At 45.3% G+C, this 27,355-nt stretch overlaps 1 protein-coding gene across 13 annotated transcripts in view; it reads left to right on the plus strand.

Annotated features, from left to right (window-relative positions):
• The first annotated feature begins 5,094 nt into the window (after positions 1–5,094).
• The window catches only part of LOC147451714 (subtilisin-like protease CPC735_033790), a 160,909-nt gene continuing 138,648 nt past the window's right edge, over positions 5,095–27,355 (plus strand). For 9 of the 13 annotated variants that reach the window (XM_086517598.1, XM_086517603.1, XM_086517604.1 and 6 more), the window contains exons 1-6: positions 5,423–6,086; positions 6,180–6,506; positions 6,587–6,737; positions 26,385–26,614; positions 26,920–27,066; positions 27,158–27,241. In XM_086517598.1, the coding sequence (XP_086373724.1) occupies positions 5,793–6,086; positions 6,180–6,506; positions 6,587–6,737; positions 26,385–26,614; positions 26,920–27,066; positions 27,158–27,241 (1,233 nt within the window). In that variant the 5' untranslated portion in view covers positions 5,423–5,792. The other 4 variants (XM_086517600.1, XM_086517605.1, XM_086517599.1 and 1 more) reach the window with 3 other exon arrangements.

The raw sequence follows: 27,355 nt of genomic DNA on the forward strand, positions 1-27,355 counted from the left end.
TTAATTGAGAAGCATCGAAACTGCCAATACATATGAGGACAAGAGAGGTAGCCACAGAAAGGGGCTAAGAAGATAGTTCCACGTCTTGTGAGAGAGCAAGGGTCTACAATAGACAAAATTAGTTAGTAAGTCATGGATTATTTGTGATAATAAGTAACACAGTGTTTGGCCCGTCTAGCCAAAAAAGGTCCTAACAGCTAGGGCATTTTTAGGAGTTTGGTCCTTTAGGTAAAATCTAATTTGTTCTAAAATCCTTGTATGTTTCTTTGGGTCGTGGTTTACCCTCATGCGAGCTGTCAACTTAAAATGTTTGTGATCCTAAAAGAAAGTATATATAAGATTAGTCCAGGTCATAGTATTCATAAATAAGGAGCCCTCCTGGCTACCCTAGCACCCACAACATTGCAAAGATTGGATCCTACTTTATGAATTAGATCTTTAATAGTTATCTTTTTGGTAATCCTTAGTCTGACATGTGTGACACAATTTAATGGTGTTTGTTGTGTTACAGAATGTAATTGTGCTTATTGGTTCAAGTTAGACAAATTCCCTTGGAAGATGATCTTGCTAAAGTTGTAAGCTCGAAAAACACATTAGAGGTGTCTCTCAAGGCAACATTACAGTGACTTCTTTGAATGTTCATCTCAAATTTTCATTATGGGGTGCTTGCAAGTGCTTGTAATTGCGTCTATCCTTGGAGGAGTATGTTGTTTGCACTCATGGTGCATTTGAGAACCATACATGCACAATCTCCTTTTTTACACGATCTACATGGAAAATTATGGGTGTGTTTCAAACAACTATTGGCTCATGGTTGGCTCTTACTTTGTAAGTAGCTAGACGAGATGTCAAAAGGTTTGTTGTAAAGTTCGGTAGTAGCAATCATCTATAATAGGTTTGCCTATTGTGGTAATCTTCTTGTGGCTTCCAAAGTGAGGTGCATTTGAATGTCACTATAAATTGATAGGAGGAGGGAGCATGAAGCTTATATCATCCATTTAAGTAAAGAAAGTTGATACTTTATGTTGCTATTATATAGGGTTACTGTGGCATGTTGGTATATTAAACAGGGAGTACATGCATGATGCAAGCTAGTTTTTTGTTCCTCCGTGTTTTTTTTTGGCTGCACACGCTTTAACCTTTGACTCTGTAGGAAGGCAAAGAAATGGGTAGGAAATCTTTGGCTTGAATCAAGCATTAGAATTGTATTTCTCGAGCGCACTTTGTGTCTGAAACTATATAAATTGATGTAAGTTATAGAAAGGAGTACATGGAGGTTTTATGAATGATGAGCCATGACATGCAGCTTGAAGACCCAATCTTGTACTCCAATTGATTACATTAGATTGCGTTCAGGGTTGGCTAGTTCTATTTGTAGCCAGCTTGATGAGCTGCATAGCTCTGAAGATTGGTCTTTGATTGGAGATTTTTTTCAGAGAGTGCATTAAATTTATTCCATTTAATGGTACCTCTTTTCTGTTTGTATTCTACCCATGAAGGAAAAGAGCCGTCTAGCTCACGACTCGAACAGGTTGCGGAGCATGAGAGAGGGCAGGCAAGACCTACATGGAGCTTGTAATGAGTATCATGTGGTGCATCAGGCACTACAAGAGTCCATCGGATGGCAAGGGTATTGACATTGATGGCAAGGGTCCATTGGATGGCAAGAGTACCGACGCTCATGGGCAAGGGTCCATCGGATGGCAAGGGTATTGACATTGATGGCAAGGGTCCATTGGATGGCAAGAGTACCGACGCTCATGGGCAAGGGTCCATTTGTTGTTTGATGATTGAAAACTCTTGGTCCTGCTTTGTACAACATCACTCGTTATACATGGACATTAAACCCCCGCGGTTGCTTTTTAGAAGTGGGTTGTGGCAAGGCCATCCTATTCCATCGATGATCACAAACATCAATGAACACCCATTAGCATAAGCAAAGGGGATGAGAAAGGAAAAATATAAGAGGCTAATAGGATGGGAGACTTTATATCTAAACATATCGTTAGCTTTCAAATCAATTGAACTTTAGCAACATCTTCACAAGACATGCATGTGAAAAGGATTGCAACAATTAGATAATCATCTTTCTTGATGCTTTGAGGTTCATGCCTCATAAAATGGAAATTAGAAGTCCCCAAGGAGTTAGTCTAGAGGCGGTAAGGCTTTGGCTTAACCTACGAGTTGTGGGTTCATTTGGGTCCCCTCTAAAGGGACAGCTTGTGCTCGCCTGTTTTCACGATGCTAGGGCTCTTGCCCCTGAGTACTCGAGTGCATCCTCCTCCTTGGGTGGGTTAGCGGAGGAGGAGGTTCATAGCTGGTTGCTACGAGTTCTCTTTGCCGTTCCCAACACGTGGTGCGTCAATTAGATGGCCATGGTGATGTCTACGTGTGGCTCTTGTCCGATGGTACGCGGCCCTTGTCCGACCATGTTTCATGGCTAACATTTGAAAGGGCTCCCTTGTGGGCCCTCTAGTGTGTTGTTAAAATGTGTCATTTTGACCACCTAAGGAGAAATTTCATAATTTGCTTGGTAGCATTGATATACCATAGTGCAAGACCATAAAATTCATTGCTTGGTGTTGCACATAGAGCATGATTTAGAGCCAATATCACAAATCAACAACATGTGTCAAGAGCATTTGTGGATGTGACATATCATTTGTCACCAGAGTGTATATTGATGGTGCAATCCTTGTTTGTTGACAAGGTCGTCTACAGGAGACAAAGGCACAGTCTTTGATTGAGTAAAATTTCTTTACACCATCCCATAGAATAAAAGTTTGCTTTTGATTAAGTAAAATTTCTTTACACAATTCCTTAAAATAAAAGGAGGAAAATTTTGCTTGTTTATTGAGATTTTTATTTCGGTATTTTTTTGTTGTAAGCATTGCTTTTGATTTTTTGAGAACTTGTCCCTTTGTTTCTCTTGGAAAAACCCATAAGGTACATCAAAAATCTAGAAAAGAAACACAATCATCTTATTCATTTTCTCTGAATTTTGGCAAAAGTTTCAAAAGCGAGATGCCAATGTATCTCTATCTCAAGGCTATCTCAAGGCAAAAGAAGAACTAATGTAGCCTCAAAGTCAAATACTATCGTGATGTTCTACCAAATTATTGTGTTGAGGAAAATGAAGTAAGATTAATAGAAGCAATTGAAGAGAAGTGTCCCAAGTAGCATCATCTTGAATCCCTGTAGAGTGCTTACTTTATGCCCTCCATACTATGGAGTTCTTACAATGCTTGTCTTAGGGTGATGGAAACTAGGTGTTGAATTTTCTTGACAATCATCATGTAAATACCACCTATTGTGCTAGCATGATGAATTTGAATCAGGCACCCCTCATCAATTATATTCGTGATATTGAAGGCCACAACGGGACATCACCTTGTTAAGAATAGAAGGGGGTGTTGACTTTTTGCTTGGCAAGTCTACTATTTCTTATACGAGGTGTGCTACGAGGTTGATGTTAGTATTTGAATTGTCCTTTCTGTCCTTCCGCTTTTCTTTTGTATATACATATTTCTAATATTCAAAGGTGCAAGAATTTTACCCAATCAAAGGCAGTGCCTTCGTCTATTGTAGACGACCTTTTTTTCTAATATTCATAGGTGCATATACAAACATATTTAGCATACTTGCTTATATTAAAAGAAATTCCATTACTCAATGGGATTCCATTAAATATTCCTCCCCCTCCCCCTTTCCATGTCAGCATCTGGTCGCAAAGAGAGAGAGAGAGAGAGAGAGAGAGAGAGAGAGAGAGAGAGAGAGAGAGAGAGAGAGAGAGAGAGAGAGAGAGAGCACTCTATGCACGTCTGTGCCCTCCCTCGTCCCGCTTCTCTATCCTTCTTGGCTTCGCTAGCTCCCTGCCGCCACCCTTGATCCCCCCCTCCTTTTTGCCTGCACCCCCAACCCCTGGCTGCTCCTACTACAACAACGTCTGCCCCACCCCAACAACTCATCGCTTGACGGTGCCCCTGCCCTGCAAGCCCAAGCCAGGCACTCGGTCTTTGCTCGACTGGAGGACACCCTTGCTCATCCTAGAATACCCCTCTATCTGATTGTCGTGGCTTCACACACACACACACACACACACACACACACACACACACAGAGAGAGAGAGAGAGAGAGAGAGAGAGAGAGAGAGAGAGAGAGAGAGAGAGAGTTATCGTCCACGGAGGTCAAATATGACCCATGGGACCAAAAATAGACATTACAAAGGTTCCATCAACGTAGAAGATGGTCGATACATATCAGTTAAGAACTGAGGGTCTATTGGAAGGGTAAAAAGAAAAAGGGAAAATGAGTAAACAAAACATAACCTAGGGGGGGTCAGCTGTGGGGAGAGCCGATTTGGAATTTCGAAACTCTCGTATGATGGCTCTACCACCTCAGTAGACTGCCCATTTACCTTGTTTGCGGGCTTCATGTACCTTCTTAAGCTCGCTTGCTTTAAGCTTGAATTGGTTTGTGGTCAATTCTTCGACGATCCAAAGAGTTTTTCCCTTGAGGAGGCGGGATTGGTGTAGTAGCTTCATCTGTTCTTCTTTGTTCTTGAAGGTTAGGACAAAATGTTCAGGTGGCACACGTCTATGTGTGTCATTGATCCAAACAACAGTTTCTGACTTGATGTTGATAGGTTGAAGAATGTCATTGAGTTTGTCAATTGCTTCCTCAAGAGTGTCCTCACTAGTGCACCATGGTGAGTGAAGTCCTCCAATCCTCACCTTCAGGCCTAGGGATTCTTGTAAAGCTGCTTGTATCTTGATGTCGATCTTCTTGTGTGTCACTTCATGGACTTCCTGCTAAACAACTTTGACGGTCTCAGTGAACGAGGCTTTAACTTCATTTGCTTTGCAAGTAGAGCTTGGCTCTCTACCTCCTTCGTCTCTTCTAGCTTACACGAGAGAAAGAGAGAGAGAGAGAGAGAGAGAGAGAGAGAGAGAGAGCTTCGGGCATCACCCAAGGCTTTCCCTTCCTACACCTCCCAATACATGAACCTCACCATCGCCCCCATAAATGCACACAAAGAAGCTACCCTCAGAGAGAGAGAGAGAGAGAGAGAGAGAGAGAGAGAGAGAGAGAGAGAGAGAGAGCACAATTGGCAGCGAGGCCCGAGCCAGCAGCTTGGCAAGCTTCCACAACTCTGCTACCCTGCCTGCGAGGAGTTGCCCTTTTCACGGTTTTTTTAAAATCGTGCACACATAGCTTCTGGGATACTCCCTACTGGCAGATTCTCCAATAAAATTCATTAGTCTCAAGATGCCTGAGAATCTTACGTCACCTTCAACCTTCATCCCTCTCACGCATGTACAAGGATGCACGCAGAGGCTACCTTAACGTATACACAGCGCCCTCGCAGATGCCCTCGTCAATGCGTGACAAAGACAGAGCAGAACCTGTGCATAGGTGCGTGCATGCGTGTGTGTGTGTGTGTGTGTGTGAGAGAGAGAGAGAGAGAGAGAGAGAGAGCCATCTCCAAATTGGGACGAGAGGGAGGAAGAGAGAACTTTGCTTCGTGCGCGAGAGTGAGAGAAAGAGAGAGATCCCAAATTGGGCAGACAAGAGCATGGCATCCATGCGGCCTGCCTCCGCCCTTCCCACTCCCCTGCAAATCGCCTTGGAATCATCTCTTCATTCTCACTATTTAAACATTTAAAATCAGCTGGTACCCCCTACTCAATCAAAGGCAGTGCCTTCGTCTATTGTAGGCGACCTTTTTTTGAATGTTTCAAATTCCTTTGGCACAATGCAAATGTAAAGCTGAAAGTAACAGGGGGACGCGATGGCGGTAGCGGGTTGGTGGCGGGGGTGGTGGTGGTGGCATTGCTGCTGCTGTTGTTGCTGGGTGCTTTCTCTTGACGCCTCTGTAGAACTCAATGCGAATGCTGCATACAGCCTCTGTCGCTTTGCCAAGGGCTCCCCTAAGCTCTACAACTACCATCCTGACCATTGCTCCCCCCGCGGCTTTGCCAACCTCTCCAACCCCTCGTCTCCTCAGAGGTATCCCCCTTTCTCTAGGGTTCGTTCTGCGAATCCTGTGCTTTCCCGCTTGATCTCGTTGTCTTCTTGTGTTCAGGTACCTTGTAAAGCTCAAAGAACACCTTGATGCAACATTGGTTGACCATTTTTGTGATTCCATGCAAGCTTACCGTGGATATTGCCTTCACAGGTGGCGCCTTCTGGCTCTCATGTATTGCACACCATTGTAAAACTTTGCTCCATGTTAAGAAATATGGTTGCATTTTCCAGATACAAGAAGGTGTGGCTGGGCATGCTTATGATAATATCTGGCCATGATCTGACACAGTTTGTTGAAAATGAAGCGAATGCCATTGATCATGTTGAAGTAGAAGGCACTGTGGAGATTACTCTTACACAAAAGAACCCTCCATGGGGCCTTGATAGAATTGATCATAAGCCTGGACAAAGCCTACTCAATAAGCTTTACAGTGTGACCTCAGCTGGTGATGGAGTGCATGTGTACATTTTGGACACGGTATGTACAAAGAGACTATAGAGAGCGCCTACTTCTCTGGCCTTTATTAGCACAATTAATACATATGCTGGTTTGCACAGGGAATCAGATGCACTCATCAAGAGTTCTGGTATTCAGATGGAAGAGCCGATTCAAAAGGTAAACGTTTAAGTAGATGCCTTGATGGGTTTGATGGAATACGCGATGGAGGAGGAGTCAATGATTGCAATGGACATGGAACACATTGTGCAGGTGTGCAGATCATCACAGTCATTTGGTGTAGGTGCATGATGGTGTACTGACATATGTCTATTGACCGTGATGGAACCGTTCCTTTTCTCACTTGCAAATGCTGACGTCATACCAAAACAGTGGTTACAGTGATTATTTACCTTTCATCCATTGAAATTAAAAGGCTAAAAACTGCCTATTTAAAGGTACATCCATAGTTGGAAAGATCTCTCAGGGTATCTCTCCTCCTCCCATGGGAAGATGTATATCTGGATGATTGAGATGCCTTGGCATCTTCCTTGTGTGGCTTCTCCGCTAGCAGCCACCCCCCTTGGGCAAGTCGATTGGCCTATTCAAACTAAGTCTATCCTATTGGGTTTGGTCTAGTTTGGAGACCCTTGTGGCCTCTACCTTTGAGTATGTTCTATGTAGAGTTTCTTGTGTAATCCTTGCAGCTTCTTCACCCTCTGCTCTTTTCTAGGAACCGTAGTTTATTTTGGCTTGCCTTTGGGATCACTAGGTTGCAGACGGTGGTTGGATGATGGTTGGAAATGACTGACAAAAGCGACAAAGGTGCAAGTATTCCTCTCTTCTACAATGGGCAGCCGTTACACTTCCCGGAATCGCATACACTCACTCAGCAAATTGCAAGAAAAGAAGGGCTTGGACTCTTTTCTATTTTGTAATCAATTTACAAAGTTTGTAGGCATTACATGGCACCGATTATTTGATTATGGAAGTTCTGTAGCTCTATTTGGCATGAGTTCGGGTTTTGTTTCTGGAAGAGGCGCCGTGTTGCTTCATCGCACTGCACTTGTTATTTTAGGATTTATGGTAAGGTCTTTGCTTGCGTCAAAGGGAGATCCAGCCGCAACGTAGCTTGCTTAGCAAGTCAAGCATAGCCATCTACTTAAGGGCAATGAAAAACCCTCCAGATACAACAATGACCACAAACCATAGGGGAAAAAATACCAGTGATAAAGAGTTACAAAAGATGGGTGATACATCAAAGGCTAGGGACAAGGGAGGGAAGGACGATTGTAGAAGAGAGATGAAGGAGAAACATGCCAATTGGACTTGCGATGAAGAGGCTGAAAACTCCACCAAAAAGTCTCCAATATCAGACTTAGGAACTTAAGGCCAACAGGTGCACATTGGTAGACAAAGCATTCGCCACAGCACATCCACTTTGCCTCAAAATTCCAAGGGGGAGAGAGCCTCTAGCCATCTCCATGCAGCAATCAATAGAGCTATGACGCTTTTCAACATACGAAACAGAAACATGGATATTGCAGTGGGACGAGGCTAAAACCACTCATCGACCCATTGAACCACCCCCACACCCATACAACTACACCTGCAAGAAAACAAACGACCACCAACAAGCATACCAACACACAACCAGGCAGTAAACACACACACACCCGATATAGGCAAAGCATATAGAAGAAGAAGCACCACCACCGCACATTATAGTACCAAGAACGGAAAAGTGGAACGCAAGATGGGCATGAATTGCCATTCCCTGTTACTGTGAGGATTAGTGGTGCTAATCCTATGTTTAAGACTAAAACTTCATACTTTAGATCAAACTGAGACTCAAGAGACGAGAACACATATTATGTTTGATTGATTAAATGAATGCTTTAAAACTGAGTACAATAGGCTCCTTATATAGGAGATGAAGAGACACAAATGAAAAGACACGTCTCATGGTGAAGAGACGCGACTTTAGAAGTAAAGACACATCCTTTCGGCGAAGAGTGCAACCATTGGACGAAGAGTCGCAATCGTATAGCGAAGGGGTGTGTGTTAGGTGCAGCGGAATGAATATTGTATTTTCTCAAGATTAGTGATCTTTATTTGCTCAAGGTTCCTTTTAGTTCTTAGGGAAAGAGAGAGCTTTCCGTCTTGTAGAGTGCTGTGGTCACGAACAAAGTGAGTGGATATTGTGCGTGCAAGTGAATGAGACTGAGAGAAGGAGAGAGAAGAGATACGACACCAAGGGGTTTGTAAAACCCTCCTCCGAAGGCCCCACTCTCGTCGGCGAGAGTGGTCTACTTGATTGCACGAAAGAGTACAATGCAAATGCAATGGACTGATGCAATGGGACTATGCCGATGACGACGACGACCTTATGGCTGAAATCTGAGATCTTTCTGAGCATGCTTTATAAGAATAGTGGTATCCTCTGAGACATGAATTGTATTGACCACTGATTTTCCTTTATCCTTAGCAGAATCTCTAATTTGCTATCGCCGGGGATGGCGATGGGCTGAAAATTGAAATCATTGAAGAGGCTATGGGCCGAAAACTGAAAACGTTGAGGGTATTGCGACGAGGAGTGCGATGGTGATGAGGATCGGAATGAATGCTAAAAACGCTGAGGTAGGTGGCTGAAAAACGCAAGATCTGCTGGGTATTGCTGAGAAGAGGCTGTTGCGGATACTGCTTCTTCCTCTGCCTCTTCTGCCTTCTCTAGCGCCCAAAGGGCTTCTTTTATAGGTCTTTTAGCCATTTTCCCTATCTACTTTTAAGTTTTAATAAATGTCATGTCAAAATCACTTATCAATAAATGATTTAAGTGACTGTTCATATGCCTATGTGCTTAAGTGACTTAACTGTGCAAGTGAGGGTATGCAACTATGACCTGCCTGATCATGCACGTCCTAGAGGCTCACAAGCATGCTAGGCTAGGTCCTAAGCCAATACTGACTCTAGACTGTAGCAGAAGCTTGTTGATGTGGCACAAGTGCAGTGCGCACATGATAGTATTTGCTAGGTCCATAGTTACCGGGGAACGGACTTTATAGGGCTTGGAACGCCAGAACGGTGTTCCGGCAGGCCTCAGAAGCAGGGAACGTCCCGGAACGTCTAGGCGTTCCGACAAGCGGACACTCACCGGAACGGCGGGTCTGGATCGCCTCGGAATGGCCAAGCAACGGACAATTCTCAACGGCTATAAATGGGCAGAAACGGCTATAAACAGGCAGAAAGTTGAAACTGGCAGCCCTTATAAATTGCCCCTTCCTCACCCCTTTCATTCACAAGTGCAACAAGGTCTCAAGCTCTCTCTCTCGCTTGCTATCAAGCTCTCTCTCCCTTGAGGCTTGCTCTCAAGCTCTACCTCGGGCCTCAAGCTCTCAAGCTCTCTCCCTTGGGCTTGCCCTCAAGGCTTGAATGGAGTCAAGCCTCTCTCTCAAGCTCTCTTTCACAATTTCAAACCTTCAAGGAGCAAGCTCTCTCTTTCTCGAATAATCTAATTATCCATGGCCTCTTCTTATGGTACAACCCCCTCCGTTTATGCGAGCAACACCCAAAAGGCAAAGGAATGGTCGTGATGGGACGAAGTGACCTCGGAGGGCACCTTGTCGGCGGCCGGAGGTTCTAACTTCTCGTGCATGGGCATGCAAACTATGCTCTTACACGCGGAAAGGGAGGCATGACAAAACGATTGTCGGGACATGAGGTGAGATTTTGCACCAACGTAACCATCGAGAAGAGGAAGGAGCTTGAGAAAAAGGATCGGCAATTCAACCATAAAGCCAAGCCCACATGCGCAAAGGTATGGACCCAAAGATCCTCATTTTCCCTTCTTCTTCTCTACCCGGTGCCAATGGCGGTGGACCTTCATCGGGTCCGATTCGTCACCAAAGGATCCTTGCCACCTCTTAGGACCCAAATAAGAAAGAAGAGGTGGATGTCGCCGTGGCCCGATTCTTCTATCACGACCATATCCCATTTGTCGCGGTGAGGTATGCTTTATTAATCTTCTCTCTCATTTCTTCCGTTATCGTCGTTTATGCCACTATGATCTCTAAAGTTTAAACTATGAATAATCAATTACCATACTAACCTCTTCTATGTGTGATTGAAATAGGTCGGAGTATTGGAAAGTTATGGTGCAGCAGATAGGAGAGTACGGCACCGGCTATGTACCGCCGTCTTCAGAGGCTCTTCGAACCACTTTGCTCAATCGAGAGAAGGCGATCGTGGAGCACTCAATATTCAACGGCTGTGGGCAAAACATGGCGTTTTCATCATTACCGATGGTTGGAGCGATCGATACAAGGAAGAGATCCATCCATGGCCTCGTCGCATACTCGAGTGGAGGGAGATACTTTGTGCACTCTCATGATGCCACCGAGAGTGGAAAGTCCGCCGATGTCCTCTCTGCAGAGTGGACAACGGCCATAGAAACGATCGGTGAGCAACACATGGTGGCCTTTGTCACAGATGGGGAGACATCAAACAGCGCAGCAATAGCTATTGTAGAGGGCCACTGTCACAAAAATACGGAAGCGTAAACTGACGTTTAATTGCACTTCAAATACTCAAGAGAATTAGAGGGAGAGAGAAAACTTGACACTCCATTGGGGACCAGAAGATGGGCTGGTCCCCCCCCATAAAGAGAATATCTTTATTACTAAGGGAGAATCTTTACAAGCACAGGAACGGGGCATACGCCCGTCCTCTATTCTTTCTTCTGTTCTGTTCTGACTACTGACTGAGAAATTGTTTCCACTTTCTTTCTGCTTAGGGGATTTCCCCTCTTCTGCGAGACTGGTTGGAAGCTCTCGAAAAGAGAGTCTATCTTCCAAAACAGCTCATCGGAAGCTCTCACAGAGGAGAGTCCATCTTCCCTTATGTGTTGCCTTCATGCTCATTCATTCATGCATCGAACACAAAAGAGAAACAAGCAAAATGCACACGCACATGCTTGCTGTAATTTTCTGCACATAACCTGAAATTCTTACCTGTGCACACCCCTACGCCGAAACAAAGGTCTTCTTCGCGATGGAATCGCGCCAAACTTGATGTAGACTTAGGATAAGGAGAGAGATGAGAATTTCTATGGCTGATCTGCTGAAAACAGCCCTAATCGAGGTGATTAGGGGCTGAAAACAGAGAATTACAGCAGCCGCACTCTGCTAAGAGAGCGTTTACGGCAGCTTCTCGCGATGAAACTTCACCAGAAGGTGTCTATGACTGTGAGATCCCTTGTTTTTGACAATGGGAGCACAAGGCTACCACATATGTCGCAAGGGGCTTCTCTCAAGCTTCAATGGAGGGCTCCACCGCGTAGAGCACGCTCACATTAGGGGGGTAAGGTGCACTGCCAGCCCTGAAAATGGGGGAGGGAGGGCTCCTAAATAGCCATCAGGGAGAGGGGGCGCTAGGAAGAGAGAGAGGGTGAGAGTGAGAGTGAGAGAGAGTTAGTTTGCATTGGTGTAAGTGTGCCACTTGGCACACTTACTTTAAAAACTTAAAAACCATTCAACTTTTGACTTTAAAAAGTTTTAGCTCATTAATTAAAAATGTGCAACTAACTAACAACTGCTACCAATGATTCTTTTATGAGAACACCAAAGGTCTGCCGGCGCAATGCCGCACGGGCACTGCACCGCCTTTACCTGTTCACACTTGTCCGGCCGCCCGCCCGGGCACGGACCGTTAAATTTAATTTCACGAAACTTACCCTAAGGCTTTATTAGCTTTATTAGCCTTAGGGTCACTGTTCTAAGGACCCCATCTCATTCATGTGCTTGTACTGACGCGCGTATTTTTCTGAGCCTAAAACCTGAGGCTACTGCTTACCCCTTTCTGAAGACCCGATTTCCCAATCACTAGGGCTTCAGGGTAATTTCTGCTAAGGTCCCTCTGAGGTGTTCTAGCCCGCATTTAGGCTCACTTGAGGCCTTAGAACTGCTAGGTCTATTCTGGTGTGCACACAACTAATTAGATAATTCTTTTCTCGTAAATAAATTAATTATTTACAAAGTCTGACTTAGTTATAGCCACTATCCGCATGTGATAGTGTGCTTTTGCATGGCACACTGCTTGAATCATAGTTACGCGGAACGCAGAACGGGAACGGGAAGGCGACGGGCCTCCTTGCGGAACGGGGGGACGGGAACGACGCGGAACGGGAGGCTTAGAAAACAGCGAAATAATGCTATTTTTAGCGTTATGTGTTTGAATACAAGTAGTACTAGAGTCCTTTGACTCTAATACCCACAAAAAACACGATTCGAAGACCATTCAACCTTATTATGACTTGATTGGGATGTGCGGCGCCGCAGCCATGGATGATGGTACATACACAACATTGAACAAATACAAAGGCCGTACACAATAACACATGTAATTACAGATTAGAGCTTTCAAATAATTGCAAGAGTAGAAGTCAGAGATAACACTTTTCCCTTAGTTTTGGCTAACAAGGCCTGCCAAGGCACTACAAAAAAATCAAAGGTGGCATATACCATAATGAGACTACAAGGGGGCCAAACCAGTGACCACAATACCAAAAGACTAAAAGTGACAAATACCATAAAGATGCTACAAAGAGGGCAAGCAACCATACAAAAAGGTAGGATAATGGAAGTCCTAAAGTCGCAACTCTCGAGTTTCAAGACTCAAGACTCAAGAGCCACTAGCTTGAGAAGCCTCCCAATTCGTAGTAGCCTGCTGTACATCATACACATCCTCACATTCCTCATCATCCAGCTCTAGGCCGCTTGCCTGAACCCCGCCATGGATGAAGTACCTGGTGTCGGTGGCTCTACATCTCCACCTGCTTGAGGAGCCTCTTGCTCCATCTCCCACTGTGTAAAAGGATCTGTCTGTGTACCTGCACTCTTGCAAAGCATTTTCAAATTTGCGCTGACAAAGACAAGATCATTTGCCTTCTCCACTCCAAGCCAATTCCTCTTCTTGGAAGCAATGTGGCTAAAGGTACTCCACAATTACTCCAAGCATGAGGTACTAACTGACTGGCTGAGAATACGGATCGCCAATCTCTAAAGCTCAGGGCCATCATAGCCATAGTCCTCCCACCATAGCACTGAATCTATCTTCCTGCGATCAATCTGAGCACCAACTTCCGACCAATGGAATAAGAATCGGCTGTCCTAAACCCTAGAAGAAGAAGAAGACGCATAAGAAATACCAACTCTAAAAGTCTGCCGAGTGGCCTAAAGTAAATAAGGAGGAATTATTAACCCTTACCCATGCCAACTTATGGAGCACTGGCCGAGAGGCCTAAAACCCAAATTCCAAAAGCTGGGACTCTAGAGTTGATTTTCGTAAATCGCGTTGACTTCCATGTGGCACGTGTATGAATTTCCACAAATTGCGCTAGCAGCTATCGACAATTTTTAGTGCTAGCTTTTTGAGAGCATATGCTTTTGAGATTAAGTGCTTTTAGAACTACAACTTTTGGGGCTTTGCTTTTGGACACCCTTGTAATTTGTAAGTGCCGAGAGTCACGCATAGTTACCTGGAACGGGAACATGAACGAGAACGGGAGGGTTCGGAACGGGACGGGAACGAGGAGGAGGAGGGGGGGTCGGAACGGGAACAGGGCCCGAACGGTCGACTAAAGTAAGGCTTGAATTACCTCCATTCAGCTTAGTCCCAAATAAACTCCTAAACAACCCCAAAACTCCCCCCAAATCTACCCCTAACCTGCCCTCAAACTGCACCAAATATGTTCCCCAAACAGTCCCAAATTTGCCCCCAAAAGCCCACTTTTTTGCCCCCAAATGTCTACTTTTGCCCGTTCCGCCCCGCGTTTCGCCGTTCCGCCTCATTTCCCCCATTCTGGAACATCGTTTCGGTTAGACCCCATTCCGGAACGGCATTCCGTTCTTGACTCCATTTCGGGAACGGGTCTTGTCCAGAACGCCGTTTCGGAACGTTTGGGTTGTGTTCCCCCCGTTCCTGTTACACAGCGAGAGGGCCACTTCTCATAGAGCATCTAGACGTAGAGTCTCGGAGAGAGTCGGACCGTCGGGAGTTGCACTGTGGGAAGTGAAATAATAAAGAAATACGGAAAGGGGCGTCACTCTTTGGGACCAATGCGTTTGGGCTTGGAACTTTGCCGTGCCGTGTCGACTACTCTTTCTTTCTTTCTCAGTTATTCAAGTATTTTATGCTAAAGTGTTGTCAAGTGTGTAGATTGCAATTATCTTTGTGTTTCCGTCCAATCCCTTGCCAGAAGTGATTACCACTGGCACATAGTGTATAGGGATTCGGGAAGTGCCGATGCCCTAAGGACATGATCAATCCTCACAAGGAAGCAAGCCCGAAGCTTTGGGGGACTTCTGTCACAAGGCGGGCACCATGTGCCAATAGAAAAGAACAGACTGAACAGACTTTTAGCACTTCAATAACAACTGAACTGAAAGAGAGAGATGACACGCGACACGGAGTGGCGGAATTCCACCCTAGAGAGTATTGGCCCCAAACCTTGGCGCCCCTTTCGGTATTTCTTTATATTGCATCATCAAAATACAAGCCGGTACTCCAGACTCTGCACTTTCTGCATGAAGCATGCCAGAGAATGAGCCCTAACCTCATATTTAAAGGCCCTTGGCCTAAAAAGCAGTTTACATGAAAAGCTTTGAAACTCAAAAGCTTCTGGTCCAAAAGCAGTTTACATGAAAAACTTTCAAACTCAAAAGCTTCCGGTCCAAAAAGCAATGCCAAAAGCTGCCAGCGTAAATCATGGAAATCCGTACAGCCTGCCACGTCGCAAAACGCAGAAATCTGTCCTTAGGGTTAGGGTTAGGGTTTCTGCAGTTTTAGGGTTTTTGGCAGCAAAATTAGGATTTGCAGGTTTTAGGGTTAGGGTTTCCAGAATTAGGGTTTCAGCAGTTAGGGTTTCTGGCAAAAATTAGGGTTTGCAGGTTTTAGGGTTAGGGTTTCCAGAATTAGGGTTTCAGCAGTTAGGGTTTCTGGCAGAAATTAGGGTTAGGGTTTCTGCTCTCGGGCAACCACGTCATCACTCTATGACACTTCTTCTATTGCTTGTTCTTCTTAGGGTTTAGGCCCCTCGGCCGGTAGCTCCGTTCTTCAGTAGGTTTACACGTCAGCAGTTTGTTACATCTCCCCTTCTTGAAAGAGAGTAATTGTCCGCGATTACAACATATCTGTAAAACAACTCAAGTTAGTTCAAAAATTTCCGAGGGTCATTCCGAGGGACAATCAGTTTGCTCTTTTTATTAAGGAGTTAGCTTCTCCTTTCTGCTTCTTTGATCAAGGAGTTAGCTGCTCCTATCGGCTGTTTTGATCAAGGAGTTAGCTTCTCCTTTCGTCCAAATCGGAACTCTTGATATTCCGGCGTAGTAAAATTAGCCATCACACCCAGACCGTACTGATCTTCCTCAGGTGTCTTGATGCACTAAAATTACATACCCAGGCAATCTCATCCAATTAGGAATATTTAGTGGTTGGCACATCACAATGCAACACAAATGCTCAAATATGCATGTTACGAGACATAGAAACATAAAGCCGCCGATGAACACTCCCCCCGCAAATAACCATTCAGGTCCGGGCTATGAGCTGTTCAACGACTCCCTCATCACTCCTCCCTCAAATAACCTAAAAAGGTCAGGGCCATGAGATATAGAGGTCTTTTATAACCAAATGCCCCCCAGACCGCAGCGTGCGTCGTTTGGAGGTGCTGAGAGTAACCACTGCTCAGACTTCTTAATACTCCTCCGGCATAACCATCCAGGTCCGGGCCATGAGTAACAACAACAATACTCCCCCCGTAAATAACCACAAGGGTCCGGGCCATGAGTAACAACAACACTTTTTCAATCATTCAATACTCCCCCGCAAATAACCACAAGGGTCCGGGCCATGAGTATGAACAAGCATTCTCAAACATAATTTCTCACTACTCCACCCGAGAGTAAAATCACCAATCATTGAAACCAGTATTAAAACCAGAGTCAAACAATTCAAATCAGCAACAAGACAGGTTCAAAACAGATACCATCCATTTCAAACAAATTCCAAACAGGATCACCAAACAAGCTCAAACAGAACTCAAACTTAAAAAGCAATCTCGACATCAGTCGAGCTCGAAAAGTCGACTGACTTTCCATCCTGAAACCTGCACCAAAAATTAGGGTTAGGTTTCTTCCATAAGGTTGTAGCCGAGCACGGCATGGTCCATCAGCTCTTGGACAGACAGTGTTTCTTTGGCGGCGATGGTAGTCCCAAGATAGCAATCACACAGGATCTCCTGCTTGTGAAGAGACATCTACTGGGAGATATCGAGAAATTCCAAGTTATAATCTGCTAGGGTTTCTATGGCAAGCATTTCAAGATACCCCACTCTGCCAAAAGTTGCACTCCGAAGGAAGATGTTAGAAACCATATAACTTCGGGCAATTTTTTTTTTTTCTTGAAAGCTTGCCAAGTACTTGGAGTATGCTGCTTGGTATCTGTAGACATCAACATCTGCATGGCACTGCTGCTGAGAAAAACAGTGACTTGAAACAAATTTGGATCCTTCTCTTGTAAGTGATCTTAATTGGCTTATGCCCTGTAAGACACTGCGGTGAAGACGGGAGCGCGCCTGATGCGCGATGAATAAGGGTGGGAGTGGCTAATAAGTCCAGGTTCGAGGGCGAAGATATCCTCGAATAAAGCTCTGTCTGCTCTTTTGTGGGACCGGTATGCTTTCAAAAAAGCACACGCCTGATGCGCGATGAATAAGGGTGGGAGTGGCTAATAAGTCCAGGTTCGAGGGCGAAGATATCCTCGAATAAAGCTCTGTCTGCTCTTTTGTGGGACCAGTATGCTTTCAGAAAAGCACACGCCTGATGCTTTGATACCATTGTCACAAGGCGGGCACCACGTGCCAATAGAAAAGAACAGACTGAACAAACTTTTAGCACTTCAATAACAACTGAACTGAAAGAGAGAGACGACACGCGACACGGAGTGGCGGAATTCCACCCTAGAGAGTATTGGCCCCAAACCTTGGCACCCCTTCCGGTATTTCTTTATATTGCATCATCAAAGTACAAGCCGGTACTCCAGACTTTGCACCTTCTCCAGGAAGCATGCCAGAGAATGAGCCCTAACCTCATATTTAAAGGCCCTTGGCCTAAAAAGCAGTTTACATGAAAAGCTTTGAAACTCAAAAGCTTCTGGACCAAAAAGCAGTTTACATGAAAAACTTTCAAACTCAAAAGCTTCTGGTCCAAAAAGCAATGCCAAAAGCTGCCAGCGTAAATCATGGAAATCCGTACAGCCTGCCACGTCGCAAAACGCAAAAATCTGTCCTTAGGGTTAGGGTTAGGGTTTTTGCAGTTTTAGGGTTTTTGGCAGCAGAATTAGGATTTGCAGGTTTTAGGGTTAGGGTTTCCAGAATTAGGGTTTCAGCAGTTAGGGTTTCTGGCAGAAATTAGGGTTTGCAGGTTTTAGGGTTAGGGTTTCCAGAATTAGGGTTTCATCAGTTAGGGCTTCTGGCAGAATTTAGGGTTAGGGTTTCTGCTCTCGGGCAACCACGTCATTACTCTGTGACACTTCTTCTGTTGCTTGTTCTTCTTAGGTTTAGGCCCCTCGGCCAGTAGCTCCGTTCTTCAGTAGGTCGACACGTCAGCAGTTTGTTATAACTTCTCACGAGGCAATGCCGTTGAGAAGAGATTTGCAAGTTTGTCCTGTGTCGGCACATAAGCCAAGCTGATCTCTCTTGTTGAGTATCTCTTTGATATAGTGATAATGCACGTCAATGTGCTTTGTTCAAGCATGAATAACTGGGTTCCTCGCAACTGTGAATGCGCTTTGGCTGTCAATGTAGATGATGTTGGCTGTGTCATGTCCAACACCTTAATCATAAGGCGTTTGAGCAATACACACTCAACCGTAGTTGTGAAGAGTGCCCTATAGTAAGCCTCACAAGTGGAAGTGGCTAGAGTAGATTGCTTCTTGCTCAACCAGTTACCACGCTATACATGAACTGCTGAGCATGAAACAAAAACCACTTGTGGACAATGGTGTGTCATAACAACCAGCTCTTCCGAATCTGGCTGCAATGATCCCACCTTTGGATAAAACAAGCCAAGATGTAAAGTGCGAGTCAAGTATTAGAAGATACTTTCGATAGCTTGCCAATGTTGATGGCTATGCATATATCTGCTGACGTGTGAGACTGTAAACTGAATATCCAGCCTTGTATTGTATACATAAATAAGGCATCCAACAACAATCTGATAAAGAGTGACATCCGCAAGTTCTCAATCATTATGAAGACTCATTTTCAAACCTGTTTCCATTGGAGTAGCAATAGGTTTACAATCCTTAGGTCCCAACTTTCATAGTAATGTCTCTATGTATCTTGCTCGACACAAAGTAATACCTCCAAGTAATGATGCAAAAGCTCCAAGTCTTTCATCTTGAAAGTAGTATTCAATTTAGCCTTGAATTCAGTCAACAAATCATCTACATTTTAATTGATGATGAGATATACATCACCCTCATGTTTGACATACAAAGTGCTTTTAGTTGGATTGTTACGAAAGCTCCAAGTCTCAAATTTTATGTTTAAGTAATGATGCAAAAGCTCCAAGTCTTTCATCTTGAAAGTAGTAGCCTTGAATTCAACAATGTATGTCCCATTCAGACCAATAATTAGCAAACCATCTGTCACGGGGACGTGGAAACTGTTAACTATGTCACGAGGACGTGGCAACTGCTAACTTTAGTTGTTGGTTTCTTTCCAAGGGGTTTTGTTTTATTTTTGAGACCCTCTTCTTGAAGTAGCAAACGGTTAGACATTGCATGGCCAATGTGAACTGTAGTTTCACCTGCAGATGGGTAGTGGTCGGCACTGGAATTCTTATGGTAAGAGGATGTCTAGGCTTAGAGCAAGATCATATAGGTCCCCCCGTCGCACTTAGCAAGTTGGTGGATACTAGGAAGTGAACTCAATAAAGGCCTAAAGTCAAGGTGTGACTACCAACAGAAAAGTATCCGACAGTTGGGCCACATTGCATTTTTGGATGTGGTCCCAATGAGGATAGATGGTCAGAAGACCAGTGGGAGCCCAACGGAAGCATCTCCTAAAATTTAGGGAACTGCTATTTTGGGCCGAGAAATGTGTTCGCGTCATTACCTCCGGTATGACTAGGGGAACATTTTACAACTCTACCGGGAAGTCAACTGAGCGACCAGCTGGGAGATTTTTAAGCGGCGAACCCGAAACGGAAAAATGCTCGTAAATGCGCCAAGTGTCACATTTTTGTGCACTTTCCAATGCAAGGAAGAGTTGGCGCTGAATTTAGAGAAGGAAGGCTCATTTTTCAGCTTGTGTCTCACAGGTTAAGAGCTATGGAGTGCTTCCTTTCCCTCTTATGTACAGTGCGGTGCTAGGAGTGATGCCTTGCACGCTACGCACTGCTCTCTCTCTCCCCTACGAGCAGTATGTTATGCCCCACTAGTGGGCTTTTCATTTGAACAATGTACAGTTATGTGGGTTCATGCGCGATTGCCGAGGCAAGAGTCTCTTGCACAGGTACTGTATTAGCTAGCGGCTAATCCCCCGTAGGTACAAGTGAATTCGGAGAGGTTTCATGTCAGAAATCTCGTCTGATTCAAAGGGCAAGTAGCCCTACAGGTGCGGGAGATCGAGGACTTGCTACAGATGCGACCGGCACGCGAAACGGAGCCCAAAACAGGGAATTACAGCCTGCTGTTTATTTTTGCAGGTTTAGGGTTTTGGCCCTAAACGGACCCTAATACCCCCAGGAGGTTCGGGGACGCGAGGGGACCGCTGTACAGGTGAACTCACGCATTTTCGGGGCAGAAAACAGAGAATTCAGCGTGCTGCAGATTCTCGCCAGGTTTTGTAAAGTGTCCGTATGCGTCAGGAAAGTCACCTATTGCGTGGGGATACTGATTGTGAAGCGTCCTAGTACAGTTATGTTACCAAAATCGAGCCAGAACAGGTGTTTCTTAGCCTAGATTGTGCGGGGCAGCTTGTAGGAGATCACAGCTTTTATTCCCTCTGTTAAAGAATAAAGAAATACCGAAAGGGGCGCCAATTTTGGGGCCTACAGGTTGTCGGCGTTTGCTCGGAGCATTCTAGCTTCCGAGCCGTGTGTGATTAAGTGTTAATTCCCGTTACAGGTTACCTTTGCAAAGTACTCTGTGTGTGTCTAAAGTAAAGAATTTCGAGTGAAAGCCAACGCCTACCGCCCCACGGGCCGGTATCTACATACATACGATGATCAGATATACATCACCCTCACATTTGACATACAAAGTGCTTTCAGTTGGACTGTTATGAAAGCTTTGTTTGACCAATTGTGTCATCTTTCTCATATCAAGTACGAGGAGACTGCTTCAACCCATAGAAAGCTTTTTTTGCATTTGCACACTTTCTTTTCTTGTCCTAGTCGACAAAATTGCGAGACTGTGTTACATATACTTCTTGATAAGAAGCGGTAACAATGTCTGATTGATGTACATTTCATCGAAAATAGGTTGCCAATGCACATAGAAAACGATTAGTAGTCGTACGACAAGTGGGAGCCAAAGTCTCCTCATGGTCAATGCCTTTGTGCTTTGTATAACCTTTTGCAACAAGTCTCGCCTTGTAGCAATCAATCTCACCATCTCGCTTATGTTTTCTTAGTGCATCATATTCTGTTTGCATTGCAGCTATCCAATTTTCTGAATTCTATGCTTCATTAAGAGAAAGGGGTTCCCGTTTATCACATAAACTAGAAACTGCCAAAGCTTAATAATCTGATGCATATGATGCACGGTGAGAACTTGAACGAGTATGATTAGACATAGGTGCATCCAATTTATTGTCATGCAAAGTATGCACCAACCATCTAGGCATACCCCTAGCCTCTTATTTTCAACCCTTTCCACTTCAAGTACATCATGTACATTTGCATTAGTAATATGTTGATGACATTTTCGGAAACCCCTCTCTAAGCTCTGCATCCAACAAGATCCTCTCAGGGATGCGTAGCATCATGCTCCCACTCCTCTGTTTGTCTGTTACGGTAAGAATCATTGGAGCATGATCTGTACATGTATTCCCTGCCAGAATGCAAATAGATCTTCCCATGTTACAAATATGGTCACTAGCGTAGGAGCGAGCTATCTGAGATAGATTTGCTCCTCCTACTCTGCGGTCAGAGCGAGAGAAAGACAAGCTGTCTGGGGATGGCACAAAGCGTGCATGCTACCAAACATCTGCAATTCTCAAGGTCACATAAACGCTCCCATGCTGCCAATTGAGCCCCGTGCACAGTAGCATGGTTGCTGCCAATCCTATCTGGGTCCTCCAACATGTTGAAGTCTCCTTCGACACCATTTCTCTGCATGCGGTAAGGACTCTACAATATGTGACCAAAACTCAGCTCATGCACTTGCCACATTGGGTGCATAAATGGTCAGGAAGCCCATGAGGCAACCATGAACGTGCAGAGTAATCCATTGGGCCTTGCCTGTGACAATAATATCTCTGCCCACAATGGTTTGCTGCCATGTGTCCGCAATAGTCATACATACCCCTCCCTGGATGCCTCCAGGCTCAAAAGCAACTAACCAAAATGTCTCATAATGACCGCGCAAAATCTGACCACATCGTCGAATGCGGCTCTCACAAAGATGATGCTTTTGAAGCATAAGAATGTCAATTGTGTCACCCACAAGGCATCATTGAAGTTCTGATGCAAGCGACCCCTCAGATGACGCTGAAACTGGGGTCCTCCTAATCCCTGCACATTCCATGAGACGATCCTCATGGAGTCAGTGATTTAAAACCGATGCTGCCACAACAGCCAATCTCGCTATCTTTGAGGCCGAGTGACCCCGAGATAGCCGTGACTGTAAAGTCTATCCAACCCAAGCCTAGGAAGAGCGTGCTGTCCGCTGGGCTACATCCTCTATCCAAGAGTCGTCATGTACATATATTTAGTAGGGTGTACTTTGCGTGTCAGCAAAGAAGCATACCACAATGTGCTTACATCCTGTTGTATCTAGTGGTGTCACAGAGAACTTGGCCAACGGCCACAAAGTTTATATCAGATCTGTCACTGCCAAGTCTCCCATGTGATGAGAGAACTCAAGAGCGTGAATCTGAAGCCATTCCATCACTGAGTCTAGAGTCCACTTAGTCTGGTCCCTACCACACAGTGGGAAGGAGAAGCCAACCACTGTACCTAGGGCTTCTAGTCAGCCCCCGAGGGACTGATGCAAAAGGTGACGTCTGCACCAATAGGGGCGTTCGCAGGAATGGTCGCTCCTCTCTTGCTAGGCGGCTCGTGGCAAAAGCGTTGCCAAGAGACCTCCTAGGTGTCAATGGAGGTCCTGTCCCCTTAGTCCGTTGTGCGGCTGGAGAGGGAGTGGAAGATGGAGCAGGGGGGCTAGTTGGTGGAATGGGAGGGGACGGTAACGGGCGGGGGGGGGGGGTTGTGGAGGTGATGATGGTGCTGGAAGCGAGGGGGCAGGGCTGGTGGGCAAAGCAGGAGGGAGAGGGGCGGGAGGGAGAGGGGCTGTTGGAGGTGAAGATGAGGTGGAAGGGGTATCTGTAGGCTCGTCCTGCTGCTGTAAGGGGTCGAAACAGTTCCCTGTGGGAACCCACTGCTGTGCTGGCCTGGTGTAGGTCGACCACCAAGGTGCCGATGTAACATGCTTGGATACTCCAAGCAAGAAATCAATAGCAACACACGAACAAAAATTTCAAAGTCATTGAACTTTAATATGAGAGAGAGAGAGAGAGAGAGAGAGAGAGAGAGAGAGAGAGAGAGAGAGATATTAACGTCTCGAAAGAGCCAAAATGGCCCATGAGACAAGAAACTATACATCTGGTAATACATCTCTCGTCTACTGAAACAGAAAAAAAGATCTACTCAACATCATAGTGATGTTTGAGTCTACAAAGCTAAAAGTGAGAATATGTACAAATACATGACTGATCCCATCCAAATCTGACCATCAACTCTCTATCTCCCTATCCTCTATCCCAGGATATCCCGGATGGGTAGATCCAGTATAGAGAGAAAGAAAGAAAGAAAGAAAGATTTTTAACGTCTATGTCAGGCCGAAATCGGCCTATGAGACAAATCAAATGTACATGGTGTGTATGTCATCCGTCTATCGGAAAGACAAATGAAACAAAAACTGATACAAAACTGAACTGAGTGTAGGTAGTGGGGTATCTGAGGAGGGATGGAGAGAGAGAGAGAGAGAGAGAGAGAGAGAGAGAGAGAGAGAGAGAGAGAGAGAGAGAGAGTCGACACGGCACAACGGAGTTCTGTGCCCAGAAGCATTAGCCCCAAAGACTGTGCCCCTCTCGGTATTTCTTTATTTATTGATGACAACAAGGGTACAACTCACGAGGGTCCTCTGCCCTCAGACTCTGCGTCCAGATGCTCTCTAGAGTGAAGCCTTAGGGGCTCTTTTATTCTTACAAGGGATGCTCAAAAGCAGAGCCCCAAAAGCATTGTATTAAAAGCACTGCAAACCCAAAAGCGTCTGCTCCCAAAAGCTGCCAGCGTGAATTGCGAAAATCCGTAGAGCCTGCCACATGGCACAGCCAGCGCAAAATGTGGAATCTTTGTATAGCCTGCCACGGTAACATCCGTATGATCTGCCATGTCAGCATGTCAGCGCGATTTCTGGAACCCTCATTTAGAGTGCAAGCTTCTGGTCTTTAGGGTTTTAGGCCCTTGGGACGGGGTACCATAAGTTGGTACAACTTTGAGCTTCGAGTTCTTTAATTTAGGCCTCTCGGCTAGGCTCTGCAAGCTGGTGAGACTTTATGCATCTTTCACTAAAGGTTGGACCTCCCTCTATCCGGAGTGCGTCCAGTTGGCCATGAAACATCATCACTTTGTGACAGCCGAGAGTTGACATGGTGGCCCTTGGCTGCGTCGACCACGGACTTGCTACCAGCCCTCCTTCATGTGGGCACCAGGCTTGGAGGAAGAACTTGCCTGAGCTCCTTGTGTCTCTGCCTGCTGGTCCTGGCCAGCCTTAGGAGGTTGGGTCTGGGTCTGTGCCGCGGGTTGATGCTTCCTTTGTGGACAGGCCTTCGCAAGATGGCCCATTTGTCGACAAATGAAGCATTGATCTACTCCACACTCTGACAGAGCCAACTACGGTCCACCACTCACCTGAGGTAGTAAAACGACCTTCGGGAGAGTGTGGGTGTCTTGATCTAGAACGCACATTGTAGGTATGCTTGCTGCCTTGGCAGCGATAGAAGCTACCGTGCGAGGCGTCTCCAAGACTTTCCCAATCTCGGAGCCTATCCTGGAAAGTAAAGGGAGGTACTCTCTCCTCAGGCTGGGAAAGCAGATTGAGATGGGTAGGTCTGCCTCCTCGACAAGAGCATCAGTAGTCGGGTCAAAGCCATGGCGCCACTGTCGAAAATGAGCTTTGACTGCTCGGATGGCTAGGGGGCTCATCGCAACGACCTTGGACGCCATCTCCGATGTCTCAAACTCTATCTGATAGTAGCCGTGCCCGAGAAACTGAGCGTCGATCTTCTTTCCCACCTCTGCTAAAAGGCGGCGTGGAGGAGATTACGCACTTCCCTCTACTAGGTCAGGTGCTGATGATCTTGCAGATGACGGAGGTTGCCTGGAGGCGCTCCACCTCTGCTGCAAGGCCCGCTTGCTCTATCGGTGAGAGAGCAAGTCGGATGGTGGGCTCTGCAGGGTTGGGCGAGGGGGCTTCCTGGGAGTCCCTCTAGGGCGGATGATGAGCCTCCAGCTGCATTTGCTGTGAAGAATCTGCTGTGAAGAAGAGAGTCGAATGAAGACAAACCCTATGGGAGAGCACCGACGAGCAATGTCAATGAGACATCACTTTCGAGCCAAACCACAACATAGTCTCCTGGGGCGGGGGGCGGCGGCGGCAGTGAAGAACGCGGGCAGAGGAACGGGTGGGCAGGGGGCAGCGTGGCGGGGGAGTTGCGTGCTGACCAGGGAGGGGGCGGGTAGAGTAGAAGCGGAGCAGGCGGGCGAGGGGGGGGGGGGGGGGGGGGGGGGGGTTGTGTACAGTGCGAAGGGAGAGGGAGGGAGTGATGGGGGGGGGGATGGGGCAGGGCAGCGTGTGAGGAGGGAGCAGGGGCAGCGCAAGGGGGAGCTGTGGGGCAGGAGATGCGCAGCAGCAGCAAGCGTGAATCCAGCCCTCGTGTGATTGTACCCCTCCCCATATGTTTTGAGATGCTGATAATGATAATAATGATGAGGATGTAGGTTAGGCTTACATACATACCTACCCACTCTAGGTATGTTCATTTATTTTTATTTTTATCTTTCCCAGACATTGTACCAGAGTCGCACATGGATGTAGCCTTTTGGTCTCATAGGTCATTTTGGCGTTTTGAAGACATTAATATAACATTTTTTACCTGTTTTGTGTGTGGTTAGAGTTTGAGCCTTTTGCTGCCTGTTCAGTTCGATGCTTAAACTATTTTGGTTTAGTATAGCAAGTTATGATATTGTTTTTGAAGTCCATTGTTCCTGTTGAATATATAAATTTTTAACTAGCTCCATAGTTAAAACAATAGTTAAGAGAGATTTAAGAATGATTCGACTCATTTATCCTCAGATGGAAAACAACCACATTAAATCATATCTTATAGTGTCTGAAAATGGAAACCTTCTATGAGGCATGTTGTGTAACTTAATTTAGTAACATGGTTTCTCCTTAAGGCCCAATAATGTCTGAAAAGTTAAAATCCCTATGTACTTCGAACACAAATGCTAACATAGTTTGGTGTGCTTTGTTTCCATCTGCCAAAGGAGTTGAATTAGCTACCTCTGAAGAACATTAATTTTATAAGACCTCAAGAGGATGACTTAAATTTTATTGTGCAAATTGATCTAGGAATTGTCGCTGGTCTCAAGAGTGGTGTTGCAAAAAACTCCTTTGTACATCCAGTTCGTGCAATGGCATGTGATGGGACTGGAAATTTTGGGGCAATTTTGGCTGCACTAGAGTGGATAAGCGAGAATATTATCATGCCAGCTGTCCTTTCTATGTCTATAGCAACTCAAGCGTCTATAAGCATTGATCAAGCTGTGAATAATCTTGTTAACACTTCCGGAATTCTGGCAGTAAGTCTTTTGGACTTGGCTCGAGCTTAATGTCGAGTATTGGAAAAGAGTTTAAGTTGATGGAAACTCTTGTTAAAAATGTAACTGATTGGGAAGTATGATGATGAGAGAGGGGGCTTGGCTACTGCCTTTTGAAGAAATCTCGTCACTTTTGAGTGTTAAGAAAACTGTTTCTGACGGTTCTCAATTATACAAACTTATTCAAAGTGCTGTTTGTGCTAGGAAGGCTACTTCTTCTATCTTTCTCATTTTTGCTGTGATATATAAGTGAGGAATGAATTATTGTGCTCCTTGGATTTGTGTAGGTAGCAGCTTCTGGGAATTCACTAGAGTCTGCATGCGACTATTCACCTTCTAGGGCAAATGGTGTTTTATCGGTAGCTTCCTCAAATAGTGCCAATTCAATGAGTTGGTTTTCTAATTTTGGAAACTGCACAGCGATTTTTGCACCGGTATGGAAATGCCAAAGCTTAATGTTGACCTTGAGCTATTTTCTTAAGACACTTTATTTTGAGCTTTGTATGTATGTTTTTGTGGTGTCAGGGTGAGCTTATTTTGAGTGCATACAAGGACAGTGATAGTTCATTGACCACACTTTCGGGTACTTCGATGGCATGTCCACACGTGGTAAGTCTTGTTTCAAATCCTTTTTAATTCAGGGCGTTTTAGCTTCAAACAGAAATACTGCTGATCTGCCTGCATTTTTGAAGGGTTTCTTTATAGTATTGCCCACGCATCTTA

This window comes from Adiantum capillus-veneris, chromosome 8 (genome assembly GCF_014529385.1).
Source record: "Adiantum capillus-veneris isolate H3 chromosome 8, ASM1452938v2, whole genome shotgun sequence".
Lineage (NCBI taxonomy): Eukaryota > Viridiplantae > Streptophyta > Polypodiopsida > Polypodiales > Pteridaceae > Adiantum > Adiantum capillus-veneris.